At 36.3% G+C, this 18,942-nt stretch overlaps 1 protein-coding gene across 9 annotated transcripts in view; it reads right to left on the bottom strand.

Annotated features, from left to right (window-relative positions):
• The window catches only part of rap1gapb (RAP1 GTPase activating protein b), a 94,360-nt gene that overhangs the window by 21,962 nt on the left and 53,456 nt on the right, over nt 1-18,942 (bottom strand). For 5 of the 9 annotated variants that reach the window (XR_007186085.1, XM_048198969.1, XM_048198968.1 and 2 more), the window contains exon 3: nt 9,201-9,297. Coding sequence is in view for 6 of the 9 variants with exons in the window: in XM_048198968.1 (XP_048054925.1) it covers nt 9,201-9,297 (97 nt within the window). In the remaining 3 variants the exon portion in view is untranslated. Of the gene's footprint in view, nt 1-426; nt 463-2,677; nt 3,002-9,200; nt 9,298-13,729; nt 13,840-17,180; nt 17,334-18,942 lie in introns of those variants that run through there. The other 4 variants (XM_048198963.1, XM_048198970.1, XM_048198967.1 and 1 more) reach the window with 4 other exon arrangements.

Genomic DNA, 18,942 nt, shown 5'->3' on the forward strand with positions numbered 1-18,942 from the left:
AAAAAAAAAAAAAAAAAAAAAAAAAAAAAAAAGTAAGAATTTGTAATAAAATTTATAGTTCAGAAGCATAAAACGGTCTTTGAAACATCTCAAATTACGATGGCTCGACAGACCTTAAAATGCATTAAACAAGCGTTTTCATACATGCGTAGAGTATATTTCTAGCCTAACACATCAAAATTTAAACAGTTGAAGGACAGAAGAGAACAAGTAATAGGTTTAAATGGTAAAAAGTGAATAATGATTGAGTGACGTATTGAAAGAGAACCTCAGAATACAGATGACAGGTAGATTACAGTAATAATAAAGAAAACACAGGGAAAGTGTCACCATACTGCAGGTTGACAAAGTTCAGAGGTCATAAAAAGCGAGAGATCGGAGGAAAAGCAATAAACACAAAATCGGATGAAAATGTGGACTTCTCACCTGCATTCGCTCTATCATTGCAAATATATCTGACGTCTGAGAATCAGGAGGAGAGAGAGAGGAGGATGAACACAATGATAAAGAGTGAGATCTGACAGTCGGCGAGTCCACTTGAAAACTACTCTCGCCTCTCTAAGTGACAGCGGCTTCGCAGTAATAGACGTAGCTCCCTATACTTTGATCCAACGATCAACAGTGCATCAATCTACCAGGTGTCCTTCCTCCATATCATACGGTTCGACTCAACGGAAGATGAAGACTGTGAAACAGCATAATTTAACGTGTGGACGGAGCAGCTGTGGGTGTGAAGGATGTGACCTGACTAGCTACAGCTGCGGTGTCATATCATTGAGCACACAGCTCGGAATAAACCAGCACAAGAAGCCAACATAAATTAAGAGGAACGCTGTTCAGAATTCCCTGCCTGATTATTAGCATCACTATAACTGATGCTCACACTTGGAGTTAGGATTTGAACAAATCCCTAAATCGAAATATTAAACACAACTCATCCTGCACTAAGTGATTAGATTTACGATCATCGTTGATAGGTGAAAAAAAAGTAAGTAACCACCTAGCAACCACTCAGAAAACCCCTGCAACCATCTAGCAATGCCCTAGCAACCACAATGCAACTTCCTGGCAACCTAGCAGCAAATTTTGCACAGGCAAACACTATTGAAAAGATTTTTAAAAATCTAGTTTGTCAGAACGCAGTACCATTTTTAATGTTTAATTCTGATAGGACAGCAGAGTCAGGTAGAACTCTGCAAAATCCTTATCAGGGACTGATTTTTATCAACAAGAAAACACATTGTAAAATTACACACAGTTCAGAGTACCTTAAATGACTTCAGTGTAACAAAATGCTGTATTGAAACTAGAACTTGTTTTCTCTCACTTGCTGATTCATCAAAAACACACACACACACACACAGGTTTGTTTTTGTGAATTGTGGGGACATTCCATAGGCGTAATGGTTTTTATACTGTCTATCGCCCTACACCAACCCTACTCCTAAACCTACCCAACACAGGAATGTGTGCACATTTTTACTTTCTTAAAAAAAAAACTCATTCTGTATGATTTATAAGCCTTTTGAAAAATGGGGACATGGGGTAATGTCCTCATGAGTGACCCTCTCCTTGTAATAACTATGTCATACCCATGTCATTATACAAATTTGTGTCCTGATTTGTCACAAAAACAAGCACACACACACACACACACATATTTGTGGTGACTTACAATTTATTTCTTTTGTTTTTATATTAAGCTGTGTGTTTCTTTAACTATGGACACTTTTAGGCCTGTGGATCTCCTAAAACAAGCAATTTAAAAAAAAAAAAAAAAAAAAAAAAAAATCACAATTACTATCAAAAATAGTTTGCTTCACTATTATTTTTTTTTAAATTATTATGGTTTTAAAAATGCATCAACTCATATTATTATGATTGATTTTCATGTAGACTTGGTATGGGACAAAAAATTCATACATTGAGTGTACAAAATAATTAATGTATTGTAAAAGTATTTATAATACATTAATTATGCCTCATAATGCACTGTATGGTTTCATGAATATAAAATACATCACTTATGTTACGCCTTTGGAAAGTATAATGCAAAAGCAGTGTATATGACATTTCTCAACATACAGTAAGAGTGAGAACTCTTTCTCAACAAAGACACTCGATAACATTATTTCATCACAATCTTAGACAGTACACTCTGTACTATGCAAGCACGTGCGACTGAGAAACGCTTATCAGATACAGAACATGCATATGATATAAAAAACAATCGTAATACAAATGTACTATTATCTTTTCATTTTGCTATCAAGAGGTCAATAACTGACATCTAAACTGACATTTTCATGACAATTTCTCCTCAATACGACGCTTGTGAATTCAACAATAATATATTATTTAAATTGTGAAGTATTTATACATAATGATAATTTCTGTTAAATCACGTCCAGACAACATGATTCTCATTACTGAATTACAGTATATGAAGAAAAAGTCATTATTGACAATAATGAGAATTAAAAACGAAATTAAAAGTAAAACAGCACACATTACAGTAAAAAGGAACAGAATCACACATTTACCCTATTACATGTCTACACTCTTACCCTTGGTCTTTTTATGTAAGCACACACACACACACACACACACACAAACTTACACATTTCACTATGATTGATTTTTTTCTCGCACACATTTATAGATTAAGTCTACTTACATCACTGAACCGTCTGCGGTGGTGCATGGCAGTGAGCGCTGGACTGCGAAACCTGTACATACTCTTAGCCATCATGAAGTCAATTAAATAAGAAACACAACTGTGTCCTGCAATGAAACACTCTTCTCTCAATCTTTATATGTTCTGCTTATGAGAAAAGCAGCTGGAAAGGCAAGAAAAAGACAGATAGCTTCCTCAATCAGCTACAACTTCCCTTATTTCAGTCAAGCGCGCTATACGAAACAGCCTCTAATGAAGGAAATCACTGGTAACCGACATGTGGATGTGTGTGTGAGGCTGTGAGCACAGAAGCGTCATTCCCATTCAGACCACACATGCCCCCACAGATTTACAAGCCAAAGGATTTTTTTTTTTTTTTGTATCTTATAATAAATTGCACAATTAATGTAAAGTGTTTGTCCAAAAAGCAGAAATCAGCAATTATCAAAATGCCAAACTTTTCTTTTCAATACTTTGAAAACAAAAAACAAAACAATGACTAGCTTGTGAAGGTTTGCATGCTTTCTAAAGTGAGTGAAAACTCATGACATTTGGATGACCTCAAGATGTTAGTGCAATAGCAGAAACAGGTGAGGTAATGTGTGTTTGATTGCAATGCTTTTGCTGTAATACGCAAGCTTCTCATTCTTAATTCCCCAAATATCTAATGTAATATATAAATAAATAATTTCCCATTGCATTACAGTGTGTTTGTCAGAAATACTGCTAAAATCAGACTAAAAATGTACAATGGCATGTCATAATGATGACATAATGTCACAGTTCCTGAGAGACATCATTTCCTGATGACACATTTGCACAACTATAATGCATCTGCCAATAGAGTATTATAAAAATACAACAACAGCATGAGTGTCGTGGGCAGGCAGGCAGTTTAAAAACCTTAATGTGAGAATGTAGTACGGCAAAAAATGACAGAAGTTCTTCGGAAATGGCTATAAAAGTGAATAATGTGCAACCAAAGCTGAGTAGAAGCCTTGTTCAAAATTAACTTCTGTGTTTTCTAATATCTTTTACATTCAAGAGTTACATGGTGTTGCTGTGGTAAAACCATCCTGTCAGAACACTATTATTGCTCTGGGATTCAGGGGAGTCTAATGCATCCAGGATCATCATTCGCAGAATCCAGGTGTTTACAAATTTAGGAAGGAATCAGTCTGGGAAACCCAGAATTTCATTCTTCCGAGACAGGTTTCTATACAATGTCTGATCCCAGAAGGAAAAAAAGTGTTATTTCTCATACACTGCAAAAAATGCTGTTCTTACTTAGAGTTTTTGTCTCGTTTCTAGTCAAAATATCTTAAAGTTCTTAAATCAAGAAGCATTTTCTTGACAAGTAAAAATTAAAAATAAGTATAATAATCTTATATCAAACCAAAAATAAGATATATAATCTTGTTTTCAGTTTGGATTAAGATTATTTTACTTACCCCACTGGCAGATTATTTTGCTCGTTTTAAGGAAAAACTCACTTAATTTTGACTTATTTTTCCTAAAAACAAGAAAATAATTTTTACTTGTCAAGAAAATGCTTCTTGATCTAAGAACTTTTAGATATTTGGACTGGAAACAAGACAAAAATTCTAAGTAAGAACAGCATTTTTTGCAGTGTAGAAACTTTTCAGATCTATTTTCATTTAAGTATCAACTTCATCTCAGATGTTTCTCTTAAAATTAAGTAGGACAAATAAAAATAGACAGCAATGAGACAATAGTTGACATAGAGTAAGAGTACAGAGCTGTATAATTAATGTGGATAGCATGGCCGACAAGAAATGTTTTGAATTCATTTTTAAATCTCAGAAATCTTGGCACAGTTTGCAACATTTTTGAGATCTCTTCTGAAACTCTAGAGGTGTTTACTGTTGATTACTAGTATTTTTCTTAGGAGAAAAATCAGAGAAGCAGGGAATTTAATGGTTCTGTAAATGATTTTTAGCCCTTTGGTGAACTCCAACCACATGACCTCTCTCCAAAGACATGTCAGCAAACGTGATGACAGCATCCAACAAGGACTATAATAACTGGATTTCGATGGCAGTTGCTCATCTGGCTGAAAATATATAAAATCTGCAATGCAAGTTCTGCATTCAGGCTGTAAACAGCTGTTTCGGTAAACAGTGACTTGTTGATGACTATGCAGATGACGACAGATAGTTGTCTAACACAGCTTTTGGGAAACACACCCCTGTTCTGTTCTCATGCTAGATTTAGGCACGCTGCATTCAGATTGCACACTGAGGAGGCTGGCAGAAAAATCGTGCTTTCTGCGGTTTAGAAATCGCGCGTGCTCACATCGCAATTTTATTACGATTTTGATTAATCGCACAGCCCTATTTTGAAATAGCCTTTTTATATTTTCATTATATAGTTTCATTTTAATTTTTAGTAATTTTGTTATGTGCTTTTATCATTTTTATTCACTTTTTATATTTCTATTTAGCTTCAATTTATTTTTACTTTTAGTGATTTTAATTTTTATTTGTTTTTTTTGTTTAAGTTTGTTAAGTTAATGTTTTTATAAATCCAATATTTATATTTTATTTTATTTCAATTAATGAAAATTATTTCTAATAGTTTTAGTTTACAACAACAACAATGGTCAGGCTTTTTTTGAGACTATCACATTAGTGGTAAAAGCCATGTGATGAATTACACTGCAGGACAATGATGCACACATTCCCATGCCACACATTAGCGTCCATCTTGAACTGTGACATGAAAAGCAGCAGACATGAAAAATTAGTCCATTTAAAGGTGCTAAAGAGGATGTTTTGTTTTATACATTTTTGCAATATTACTTGAAACTGTCTTTACTAACTGATAAAAGACTATTTATTAGGTGCACTGAAAGTAATAATATTAATATACATCATCTGTGCACGAGGTAGGGCCTTAAAAAACATCAGCCAATCGTTTACGCGATCATCGCGTAAACGATTGGCCCTCTGGCTTGTCAATCACTGCCGTGACGTTCCTTGTGAGAGACGTACGCGGATTGGCCCTCTGGCTTGTCAATCACTGCCATGACGTTCCTTGTGAGAGACGAGCGCGGCTGGGCTCTCCAGTAACTTTCCACACTCCACAGGCGCCGCATGCGATGTTTTTGTCAGGAGACAGGAGTAACAACTGCAGATTATGAGTTACCTGCAGTGAGTCCGACATAATGAATCCACGAACACGATACAGCGAATGCCGGTGGTAAACACTCGTTTTCCAATACTCGTGCACGAGTTTTGGGAGGCGTTCCTTTGAAATGAGCAGTGAAGGAGGGGGGCTGTTCTTACGCATGCGCTCATTTCAAAAACTCAGTAACAGTCTTTGGATTCTCAGTCGACGAAAAAATCCTCTCTATCACCTTTAATGCTTTTAGGAGTACAAAAACAAATATAATGAAACATTTGCCATTTATAAAGTCTCAGTTTGCTCTCAAATGTAACAACTGAAATATTAAAAAGAACCCATGTACAATATTTTTCTATGTAATATCTGTACCAAATCAGCAGACTCAACAAACAAAAATTTACTTTTGCATTATACAAAATTGCTTACTATTAATAGTCAGGGAATACAACAAAATCATAATGCATGAGTCCATAATCTACAGGCAATAAACACTGAATTAAAAAAAATGCATCATAAGGTAACTTGTTTACAATCCACTTTCACTTGGATCATGCAGAATCTAAATTCACAGCCTTTTATAAGCCCAGTGTGGCTCTACAGAGATGCTGAGCTGATTGTATAAGCATCTCGCATTATGAGACACTTAGTGAAATACATAAATGCTTAACTGCACAATCTAGATTGAGCTAATCTTATTCTACAGCTCAAAATGCGACTGAGACGCTAATCATTCTAGGACATCCCTAAACACGAACACTTCAATCCTCCTGGTTCCCAGAAGCCCTTGTGCTAATGGCTCTCAGAGCTGCTCAGAGACACAGATTGGTTCAATTAAAAAGCACTTGGGGGTTAAATGAGGGGAATAGGTGTCCCAGGAGAAGAGCAAGCACTGGAGAAACAACGCTTCATCTTCAGCTAATAAAACTGGCTAAAGTCTTATTCAACGACCAAAAGAGTGGTACCTTTTAAGGTTCTGCTCACTGAGAGTCCGTCGGAAGAGGCAAGAGAGGCTGAGCCTTCTCAAAAATGTATCTAAAGCCTCCCTGAAAAGTTCTGTAATGGACTGCCAGCGGTTCAGCTCACACTTAAAGGTGCCACAGCTATTGAAATGCTTTAATTTGCAGTTCATCGGAAGATCTTGATGCCTGGAGGAGCTTGGATTTCTTTCCAGATCAAATTAGCATTCCGTTCCTCAACAAAGTATAATTTCTAAAGTTAAACTTGGATGTTGGTCCTTGAGGGGGAATCTGAGTGCCTGCGCAGAATTATCTGGTAACACACTTCACCCGATTAAGCATGAATTGATAAAGAATAATTTCTATGGAGGATTAGGAGTGCTGCCTAAAAATACAATGAAGGAATCAGTTATGGATTCATAAAATAATAAATATAATGTGTAATTTCACATGCTTTTCTCTATCAATTTGCCAATCAAGCTAAACAATGTCATTGCAGAATTCATTATGTGAAAGCAACCAATGCATTTTAAAGACACGCCCCTTTGGCATATTATGGATACTGACAAAAATGTGAAGAAAACACAAATTAAGTCAGTCAAGAGTTATAAACTTATCTGTAGTATGCCAAATATACTTGTCAATTTGAAAAAAAGATTTATTTACACAATCATTCAAAAGTTTGGGGTCGGTAAGATATTCTCTCTTCTGCTCACGAAGTCTGCATTTATTTGATAAAAAAAAAAAAAAAAGTAAAAATTATTGTCTTATTTTCACAAAAAAATAAGTCAAAATTAAGCGAGTTTTTCCTTAAAACAAGCAAAATAATCTGCCAATGGGGTAAGCAAATTAATCTTGTTTTCTGTTTGAAATAAGATTATTTTGCTCACCCCATTGGCAGATTATTTTGTTTACTCCACTGGCAGATTATTTTGCTTATTTTAAGCAAAAACTACGGAGCCCCTAAAGGGACCTTTGCAAAAATAAAAAAAATTACAGAGTTTCGCCTGCTCACGAGAAACTTTCGTGTGCGAAAATGCAAGTATGGATGTGCATAAATTACTAAAGATCTATTTGCTCAAATTATGCAGAAAATGCGAGTATGGATGTGCATAAATTAATAACGATCTACTGTATTTGCTGAAATGTGGCTTTCGTAGGGCAGTTTATATCACGGCCTTATGTCTGCTTTAAAGCATTCTCTGTGACGGCCGGGATATGAATAGCTGTGTGCATTGTTCTTTTTGCCAAGTTAAAAAAATAAATAAGGCTGATACAGTAAAAAGTGCTCAAAATGTGGCTTTCGTTAGGGAAGTGCGTCATATTTCAAGGACTTGTGTCCATTTTAACGTATTTAATTCTGTGGCATCCAAGAATCGTGCTGGGAAATGGGCTCAGTGTGCATTGTCATAATGCCACGTTTAATGGTTCATGAAAATAAAAACATATTTATATTTTCCCATGTAAAAATACTGGAACTGTAAAATGTAGGCGTACTAAAATTTCATATTTCACAAGATCAAAAGGCCCTTTATTAAACCACTTTGTCGGATTTAACAGATCCTTACAGGTGACAGAGAAATGCTTATTTTCTTCATTCAGTTCTAACAGCACTTATTGCGAGCAGAGCCATTGACATTGACACAAAGGACTTTAGATATAAAGGAAGGCACATGTTTAATTAAAACGAATAACTAGCTGGATTCATCCTAGACGATCTGGTCTAAGAAAGCCAGATTTTGAGCAAATACAGCTGTATTAGTTCATGTGCATCAACTCTCATTTTCTCTTTAATTTTCATGATCTTTATTAGTTCATGTGCATCCATACTCTGGCTTTCTTCAAAGGCAGTGACGTACAAATGAAATAGGTTATAGTATACACAAACCGGAAATTGTAACGCAAAAGTTTCTCGTGAGCACGCGAAACTCTGTCATTTTTTTATTTTTGCAAAGGTCCCTTTAGGGGCTCCGTAAAAAACTCACTTAATTTTGACTTTTTTTTCTGAAAACAAGACCATTTTTACTTGTCTAGAAAAATGATTTAAGAATTTAGATATTTGGACTGGAAACAAGGCAAAAAAAAAATCTAAGTAAGAATAGCATTTTTGCATTGTGAATAATTTGTTATAATTTGTACTATTATTTTTCAGTGGCACTCCAATAATCAAGTCTTCCATAGAAAACAGAATGATTCAAAATAAAAAAAGAAAGTAAGATATATGTAGTATGCAGACACACAAAAAGAAGCAGCTCATCTATTTGTAATAGCTGTTTGTCAACAGAAAAAGGAAAAGAAAGAAATAAATGAATGAAGGCAGCTGTTTGATATTCCTACCACTTCTCCGACTGAATCTAAGGCCATGCTGGAATATAACTGGATTAGAGGAAAGAGGAGTGTAATGTTAACTTCTGCCAAACCTTTAGAAGAGTCGGAGCAGGTGATGGCGGAAAGGACTTGACCAGACCAGGACGTTCTAACGGATCAGATATTCGTGGGATTCGGCCATCTTGTTTCCTGTGGACAAACAAAAATTCTCAGAACTAAACCAACTCAAGGCATTCTCATTCACATTTCGTCACCTGAAGATCAAATTAGAAATGTTCTGTATCATCAACTGCTCCAGCTGAGAAGGAATTGATTAGTTAGTATGCAATATCAGTATCCAAAATAGACACAGGTGTGCATGTGTGTGTGAATGCAGACTGCAGTACGGCTCAATCACACACCGCATGGAGTAAAATCAAGCTCTCGGTTTTTGCTCTCTCCCTCCATTGGCCTGTGGCTCAGTTCAAACACATAATTTCACATCGCATCGAACGCTCTCAGCTCACGTAGCTTTAACAGCCGATCCTAAATCAATTAAAACTCCCCTGCCACTTGGCACACAATCTGTTCCTCCATGCCAGTCTGGACAAATACGAATGTCTGTCTGAAGGCACGTATCGGTTTTACTGCTTTGTTTTACGAGATGATGATGAAGCCAGATGATTATTTTATTATTACAATGAATTTTGCTTGAGGTAGTCCTACAGTTTAATGGGCAAACAGGACCAATGATAGAGTTTGAATGAATGTGAAAAGAGTTTTGGTCTAACATACCTAGAATAAACTATTTAGCTTGAAAGTATTAAAAAGCAATTAAAGGATTAGTTCACTTCAGAGTTCAATTTTCCTGATAATTTACTCACCCCCATGTCATCCAAGATGTTTATGTCTTTCTTTCTTCAGTCGAAAAGACTGAAGAACTGAAGAATTAAGGTTTTTGAGGTTTTTGAGGAAAACATTTCAGGACTTTCTCCATGTAGTGGACTTTAACAGCTACCAACGGTTTGAAGGTTCAAAGTGCAGTTTCAATGCACCTTCAAAGCACTCTACATGATCCCAGACGAGGAATAGGGGTCTTATCTAGCAAAACGATCTGTCATTTTTTTAAAAATCAATGAAAATTTATATACTTTTTAACCACAAATGCTCATATTGCACTAGCTCTGCGATGTTACGTAATCACGTTGGAAAGGTCACGTGTGACGTAGGCGGAAGTACTGATCCAGTGTCTACAAAGCAAACATGCAAAGACTAAGTCAAACTGCCTTTACTAAAAAAAAGAGGGTAAAACAATGATGACTTTGAAGTTGTAGGAGAAAATAAGATGGAGTTTTTTGCCCTATACGTAATGCGTGGCGCATCGCAGAGCAGTGCAAGACGAGCATTTGTGGTTAAAAAGGTTTTTTTTTTTTTTTTTTTTGAAAATGACAGATTTATTCTCTAGCTAAGACACCTATTCTTCGTCTGGGATTGTGTAGAGCCCTTTGAAGCTGCATTGAAACTGCAATTTGGACCTTCAACCTGTTGGTAGCCGGTGAAGTCCACCATATGGAGAAAAATCCTGTAATGTTTTCATCAAAATCCCTTAAGAAAGACATAAACATCTTGAATGACATGAGGATGAGTAAATCATAAATTATCAGGAAATTTGAATTCTGAAGTGAACTAATCCTTTAATGTGAAAACAGGACCAATGATAGAGTTTGAATGAATGTGATAGAGATTTAGTCTAACATACCTGGAATAAATTATCCAGCTTGAAAGTACTAAAAAGCATTTAATGAGAGATGACCTCTAGTAACCTCTGGAGGGCAACCTTCAGCGATTTATTCACTGTTGGTGTGAATAAACCTTCAGATGGCAAGCACACACTGTCTGATGGATATTGCATGCAATATTGGCAAGAGATTCTCAAAACGGCAAACCTCAATGTTATTGGCTGACTTTACACAATTCCCAAGAGTCAGAGTGGGCAGGGTTTTTTTTTTTTTTTTTTTTCAAAAACAGAGTTTTGTAGCATCTGTTTATGTTCCACAGAAAAGTGACAATTTGCATACTGTTAAAAACCAAATGAAACTGAGGTCACCTTAGACAGCAGGACAAAAAGGCATTTCAGTTTGAAAGTGGCTGAGACACATCTTGAAAGGGATGTCAGATGCCAACAACGTCATGTCTTGTCACCAAAGGCGCAGCAGTGTTTTGTTAGATCTTTACCTCTTGAGGATCGCCAGGGCTGACTCACTTCATTAGCCTGATGGCAGGTTATGTGCTGAAAAGCCCCTGAAGTCGTCGGGGAGTTTTGACAGCGGTACAAGCTGTTGATTTGTCACAGCACATAAGCCGACTTGACTGAGATGTGGCACAAGAGGCTGATACAACACACGCACAATGCCAGTGACATTCCCATAGAGACAGTGGGTGTGGGCATTTGCATTTTTTAAGATAAACATTACATCAAAAGGCTCTAAAACTATTTAATGTATAAATGTAATTAATCTTGCATTTCCTGATTCATTTCACAAACATTTACTTAAATTGCGCTGTTCCTGTCTGTGTGTAGCACCTACAGCTCTGCATAACCTTTCAAAAAACGTCTCTGCACCTTATAGTAAATCTGCAACCCATTTCACATTTGAAGAGGTTAGCAAATCATAGCAGAGTGCAGTCTTAATTCTTTCCTCGCCACTGACGAGTTATCTCGTATTTTATGAGGAAACGCTTCCCCGCCATTGAAGAAATGTTTACGGCTTTCCATGTTTTCACTGTAATATGCTAGGGGGCGCTAACATACATCTTCTGAATGAGTACAGTATCTCCAGGTCAAAACACAGGCAAAGAAGAAGCAGAAACGAGTGATCTCATATGCAAGCAGATACATATGGAAAATAATGTGATCGTCAACAATAAACGGCATATAAATCAAAATGTTACCAAATTAAATGTGGACACAGGAAGTGGTTAGGACTGTGCAAACTTTGGGGGTGTTAATGGACTTGATCTGCTCCATCTGCTCCACGGAATCTGATCCAGACGTAATCTTAGACAAAAACATGATTTTCAAAATGTTGCTTTTTTTAATGAAACTTACTCACATTCAAGTGTTGATAAAAAAGACTGCATGAAGATATCATTTTTTATTTATTTTTTTAAGCAGAGAGTATGTTCTTTCTTTTGATCTTTTGCATGTTCAGATATTCATACAACAAAATATTCTGGGGGCTATGAAATTGTAAAAATGATAAAAACACTGATGGTGGCTGGCAACTTTTTTTAAAAAATGCTGGCAGGGAAAGAGTTAAATGTACAGCAGCAAAAAAAAGAAAAAAGAAAAAGAAAAGAAGGATCATGTGACACTGAAGACTGGAGAAATAGTTGCTGAAAATTTAGCTTTGCCATGATAAATACATTAATTTACATTTACATAATTACATTTAAAAGTATATATATTAAAATAGAAACCACTATTTTATTTTATAATAATATTTCACAATATTACTGTTTTACTGTATTTTTGATCAAATAATAAATGCAGCATAGATGAACATAAGAGACTTCTTTCAAAAACTTTCAAAAATCCTAACGACCCCAAACCTTTGAATGGTAAATTAAAAGTTTTGTCTGTTTAATATGATGTTTATGTATTTGGCAGACACTTTCATATGATTTAAAGAGCATTCAAAGTATACTTTATTACATTGTGTGATCTTTAAAAATCAAACCTATGACCTTAACACATTGACAGCGCTATGCTCTACCAACTGAGCAACAAGAACACTGATACACAAACTAAAATTATTTAAAAAGTACAATATGATCCCTTTAAGACCTACACTGGGCAAGGGGTAGGAAAGGCACAGGAAAACCTGGAGGCAGAAAGAGTTACAGGATTTACACAGAAAATGCAAAGCAGCGCTGCTCCCTGGGTCTGTCAGGTGCACCTGCTAATACAAATGAATTTGACTGTGTTTCCATGAATTAGCAATAAGCTATCTGACACTAGCAAAGAACTACAGAACAGAGTGTACATTAAGAGAAAATCATGGCTAAACATAATACAGATAATTAGATGACCTGAAGAAATGCTGAACTTTCTTTTCTCTTCAATTCATAAAAATGCACAGAGCACAAATAAAACCCAATCCTGAAATCGTCACTTAGGGTAAGTGTCATCTATGTGGAAAGCTAGATGATTTACTAAAACACCTGCAAAAATTAAAGATGCCAATGATATTCCTAACAGTATATCCAATGCTCATGTACTCTGGTTAAAATGTTCAGATATCATAAGGCAAATAATATATTTTCATTTTTCATTTGGTTATCAGCTGTTCAAAACATATTAAACACACTTAAATCTAAATTACAAGTATCTTTAAAAAACATTTACAAGAAATCAGTACACATTCACCAAAAAAATGGTGTTGGTGCATCACTATCAAAAACAACAACATGCCCCCAAAACAAGCCCACACACGGCTCACTCATCTTCATCTCAACCTGCTCCACTAAAACAGTCTGACACCTCAGCTGACTGCCTCCCACTACGACCACCTGAGCTCCACATTAGCAGAAGACAGGCGATCTTATGATGGAGTGAGAAAGAGAGAGACACGTTACTTACTTGTATGCATGCACAGACGACAAATCAGCGCTGAGCAATCTGTTCTGCAGCTCCAAACTAAATGGGCAGGTGATGGACAGAGCTCTCGCTTTCCTATCGTTCCCTCCCTCTCTCTCTCTCTCTCTCTCTCGCCCTCCCAAATCTTTCTGTTTCTTTCCCTCCCCCTGGCTTCTCTCACCATTTCATGACTCACTCCTCTCCTCTCTCGCCTTTTTTTGAGCTATCAGCACACAATCTATTGCTTTCAAACCAGTTTGAGGTTTCTGCATCTCTTCATCGGACCTGTTTTGACATTTTTCCGATCTTTCTTTCTCATGGCAATATTTCTCTTTTCCCACCGGCATTCATTCATTCTGCTGATGAAAGTGCTGCTTTCGGCTAAAGGAATAGTACACCCAAAACTGAAAATGTATTTACTCTACCTTTATGTCATTCCAAACTCATAAAACGTTCTTTCTTTTGTGGAACACAAAAAAAACTCTTTTCCATGCAGTTACCCTGATTGCCCAGATAAACTTCATTTTCCGTGTTACGCTCCATCTCGCATCTCCATCTCGTCCGCACAGCTTTTAAAGAATACTCAAGCGTATACTTTGCTTTTCTATACTCTACAAGACATCGGAGGGCAGCACTGAGTCGTGTCATTTACAGGACATTCGCTCGGAAGGATAGAAGAAGAAAAGTAACGGATCCGCTGTCGTGAGAAATCAGGTCCCCCCCAGGAATTGGGTCTCCTTTACAATTTTGCTGGAATTATAATCAGGCACTAAAAATACCCATTAAAAGTCCGTTGAACCAATGGGATCACTCAGGGTCCTAAAAGAAGCCCGATTCCTGGGGGACTCACCACAGCGCCATTGGATGCAAAGTTTAGAACAAGAACAAAAACTGCTTTGTTTACTGTTCTTGGAACAACCTGTTGTTTTGTATCTTTCCACACTCTTTTTCAACTACTGCACAATACATCACAACTGTGTACTGCCACCTAGTGGCATGCGCTGTTGTACACACACAGTCCACGCGGACAAATATTTAGCTGCACGTCCGTGGACGTCATGACAGTCGCAGAACGCAGAGGCTTTGAGGCTTTCAAGCTTTGCAAAAGCATCGTAAGTGTCATTAAATTACATACAACTTGTGTGCTATACTTAAAAGGTTAATGAACAAATACTTGTTTTGAAACGAATCTGTAGAATCAGTTCTCAGAATCTGTTCAAAAGTAAAGTAAAAGGAATTCATACACTTAAAAGAAAGAAATATTAGCTGCACATGTTTGCTTTTAAAGGTGTCCTTGATTCAAAAATTGAATTTACCTTGGCATAGTTAAATAACAAGAGTTCAGTACATGGAAAAGACATACAGTGAGTCTCAAACTCCATTGTTTCCTCCTTCTTATATAAATCTCATTTGTTTAAACGACCTCCGAAGAACAGGTGAATCTCAACATAACACCGACTGTTACGTAACAGTCGGGGTGTACGCCCCCAATATTTGCATAATGCCAACCCATGATGTTCCCAACATTATAAAAGGCATTAGACAAGGGCAGCCAGTTAACGTCTGGAGCTGCACACAGCCGAATCATCAGACTAGGTAAGCAAGAACAACAGCGAAAAATGGCAGATGGAGCAATAATAACTGACATAATCCATGATAGCATGATATTTTTACTGATGTTTGTAAATTGTCTTTCTAAAAGTTTCGTTAGCATGTTGCTAATGTACTGTTAAATGAGGTTAAAGTTACCATCGTTTCTTACTGTATTCACAGAGACAAGAGCCGTCGCTATTTTCATTTTTTAAACATTTGCAGTCTGTATAATGCATAAACACAACTTCATTCTTTATAAATCTCTCCAACAGTGTAGCAATAGCCGTTAGCCACGGAGGACAGCCTCAAATTCACTCAGAATAAAACTTTAACATCCAAATAAATACTTTACTCACATAATTCGAAGCATGCATACAGCGTGCATGACGAACATCTTGTAAAGATCCATTTGAGGGTTATATTAGCTGTGTGAACTTTGTAAATGCGCTGTAATACAGTCGACAGCTGGTGTGGCAGGGAGCACGCGATTTAAGGGGGCGGCGCCGAGTGTAAATCAGTGCATTGTTAATGATGCCCCAAAATAGGCAGTTAAAAAAATTAATTTAAAAAAATCTATGGGGTATTTTGAGCTGAAACTTAACAGACACATTCAGGAGACACCTTAGACTTATATTACATCTTGTGAAAGAACGTTCTTGGGCACCTTTAAAATGCCTTGTCCTACCGATTACCATTGTAAGCACTGTACTACAAATTCAACTTTTGACAAGTATGATTATTTTCTTTGGTAACTGACAGCATGTCACAGATGCTTTCAATACTGCTTAACTTGTTTTGTACATTCTGTGTGTGTGTGTACAAGTACATCATGGTGGGGACTTAGCTTATAAATCACACATACAGAATGAGTTTTTGAACATGTAAAAATGCAGAAAGGGGTAGGGTTAGTGTAAGGGGATAGAATATATGGTTTGTACTGTATAAAAACTATTACGTCTATGGAGAGACCCCACGAGGATAGTAAACCAGACGTGTTTGTGTAATTCAAGCCTCTTATGTAGTTTTAAAAGGATGTTATCCGTCAAGTCTACAATTAGCCCACTCAGCCCTCTAAACAACCTCAAACGAACTTGCTGCCAATCCCAAAACATTCCCACAGCTGCAGGCAAACTGAGCCGAAGGACTATCTCAAGATGGGAACATCCTTCAGAGAGCCACTGTCACCACAGAGTTCCCATCAGTCCTCAGTTTATAACAGGGTGGTAAAATCTCACAAAATTAAACACTATTTTTTTTTCACCACCAATATGGTTTCCCACTATACAACAAGACTTCTAGAAATAGGAAACACACACCAATGTGTGTTGTTCAATGTGTGAACTTTCGATCTTGATTTTTTTTTAAGATCGCAATAAAATAACATAAACCTTTTAACACTAAATGTTGAAAATCCTCTTCACAGCATACACACTTTTCACTTGTCTTGTTACATGACAAGTAGCTCAGAAAGAGCATAAATAAAAGCAGCAAACAATAAAACAAACAGTACCTTCATTATTTATTCATTGTGCGGTGCATGCTGGGAAGCCAAATCGACCCACATCTATCAATATTGCAACTTAGTGTCTAGTTCATTATACTTCATCTAACCACTTTGTAATTACTTCTGATTTAACTAATGGAAAGAGATCAAACTCTGAATACTCTCTAAAATGTCTAATGAGAGGAAATCTCAACTATATTACTGTGCTCAGATTAGAAAGTTAACTGAAACATAATTGAGAACTCCATTAGGTCTTCTACACTATGAAAAATCAATATCTCGAGCAGTAAAACTTTCCTTTAGGATGACAATCACCCAACAATATTTAAAGTTCTTGCACACAACTTTGTATCTTACCAAAGGTGGTGCACTTTAAGTAGAACAGCCTCAGAAAAGCTCAACCTTCTGTAATTCCCATGTCTTGAGTTCCCCAACATGTTTCTCAGCAGATGAACAGCAGCAAATGGACCAGGCCTTTTCTCTCTAAAGCTTTTCTGTGAACAGTAGACAGAGACTCAGATCTGAGACGTCCACCTGATCGTTGAGTTCTCTGTGTCAGAAGACTGTTGAAGTTTCACTACCAGCTCTTGGGGAAGTGAAGAAGTCAAACCTGTTTTCAAGTATTCTCTATACATAAATGGTTCTTACTCTGCCCACAGCAGGAGGGTCTGGGACAGGTTTCGGGTAAACAAACAAAACCAGTGTCAGGGCTAGGATAACTGACCACGGAAATGAAAGAGATGGGTGTTGTTTTCCTTTTGTCATGTCATGGGAAGTATCCGATCATAGTCAATCAAAAATAGATCCAAGCTAGTATCTAGAGATTTGTTGGTGGGTTCTTTTAACTTAGGTCAGTAAACAACCACATAGAAACATCCTAGCAACCACCCAGAACATGCTAGTAACATGCTAAAAACAAATCAGAACTGTGGAGGCAAAATTTGCATGGCATTTTCTTCAAAAAATGTACACACAAACACAATAATCCCATACAAAGTGTGTTTGATTGAATAATTAACTAATGAATTGGCAAATTTATATATATATATACATTTATATATCCTGTTTTTGGAACAATATCTTGACTGTTTTCTTTGTATTCTTCAAAACAAACTGTCTGATCTTAGACGCATGACACTATACAGGCTCTCGGCTGACTTTGGTGTCATGGGAATTATTTCCGAAATAAAACTGACAGGAATCAGGTCTGTTTTCAAATTCCCATTCCCAGGTTTAAACCTCCCATCTCTCAATCACTCTCTGGCTAAAAATATTCCAACTAGCAAATGTTGTTAATTTGGATCCTTTGCTACACTGAGAAATAATTATCATCAGAAGAACTCATCAAGGAAAACTATCAACAGACTAGGCAACAATACACTAAAACAGTCAATAAAAAGACCTGAGTGGAGAAAAAATATTTTGAGTTTTAAGAAAACTCCCTTTTAGTTTAACTCAGACTGGGCTTTACTTGCTACTTTATAATGATATTTTTGAAAATGACAGAGACAAACAGATAGATATATAGACAAAAAATATATTTATATGCATTATCATATAATTTACATATATAATAAGTAAAAATAATAAATTAAAATAGCTTAATTACTGTTGAAAAATTCAGTTAAAAGCAACAATAAAATATTACATTAATATATCAATGACATATTTTGACCAAATACTTTTCTTTATCCATTTAAATGCCATTGAATAGTTCATAATGTGAGTGAGAGGAATTTGGCATATTATGGCTACCAAAATAAAGTTGAAGAAAGGATATATTTTTAAATAAAACTGAGTCAAAAATTTTGCATTTGTATTATTTATAAATGAATGATTTGACCACTGATTCCACCCTTTTTTTCTTTTCTTTTTTTTTAGTGGAACTCTACTTACTTCTACTTGGAACTGGCGCTGCGTTCGTTCCGTAAGTTGAATAGGGAAGGCGTAGGACATACAGCGTAAGCTTTTTGAAGAGTATGAAAGTGGGGTTTTGGCAGAACCATTTGGAAGGCGATAATTTGTTTATATAAAGCATATACATTTACATTTTTTTTTAAAATGACCAATCATTTCGCTAGATAAGACCCTTATTCCTTGTCTGGTATCGTTTAAAGCC

Source organism: Megalobrama amblycephala, linkage group LG8, assembly GCF_018812025.1.
Source record: "Megalobrama amblycephala isolate DHTTF-2021 linkage group LG8, ASM1881202v1, whole genome shotgun sequence".
Taxonomy (NCBI): domain Eukaryota; kingdom Metazoa; phylum Chordata; class Actinopteri; order Cypriniformes; family Xenocyprididae; genus Megalobrama; species Megalobrama amblycephala.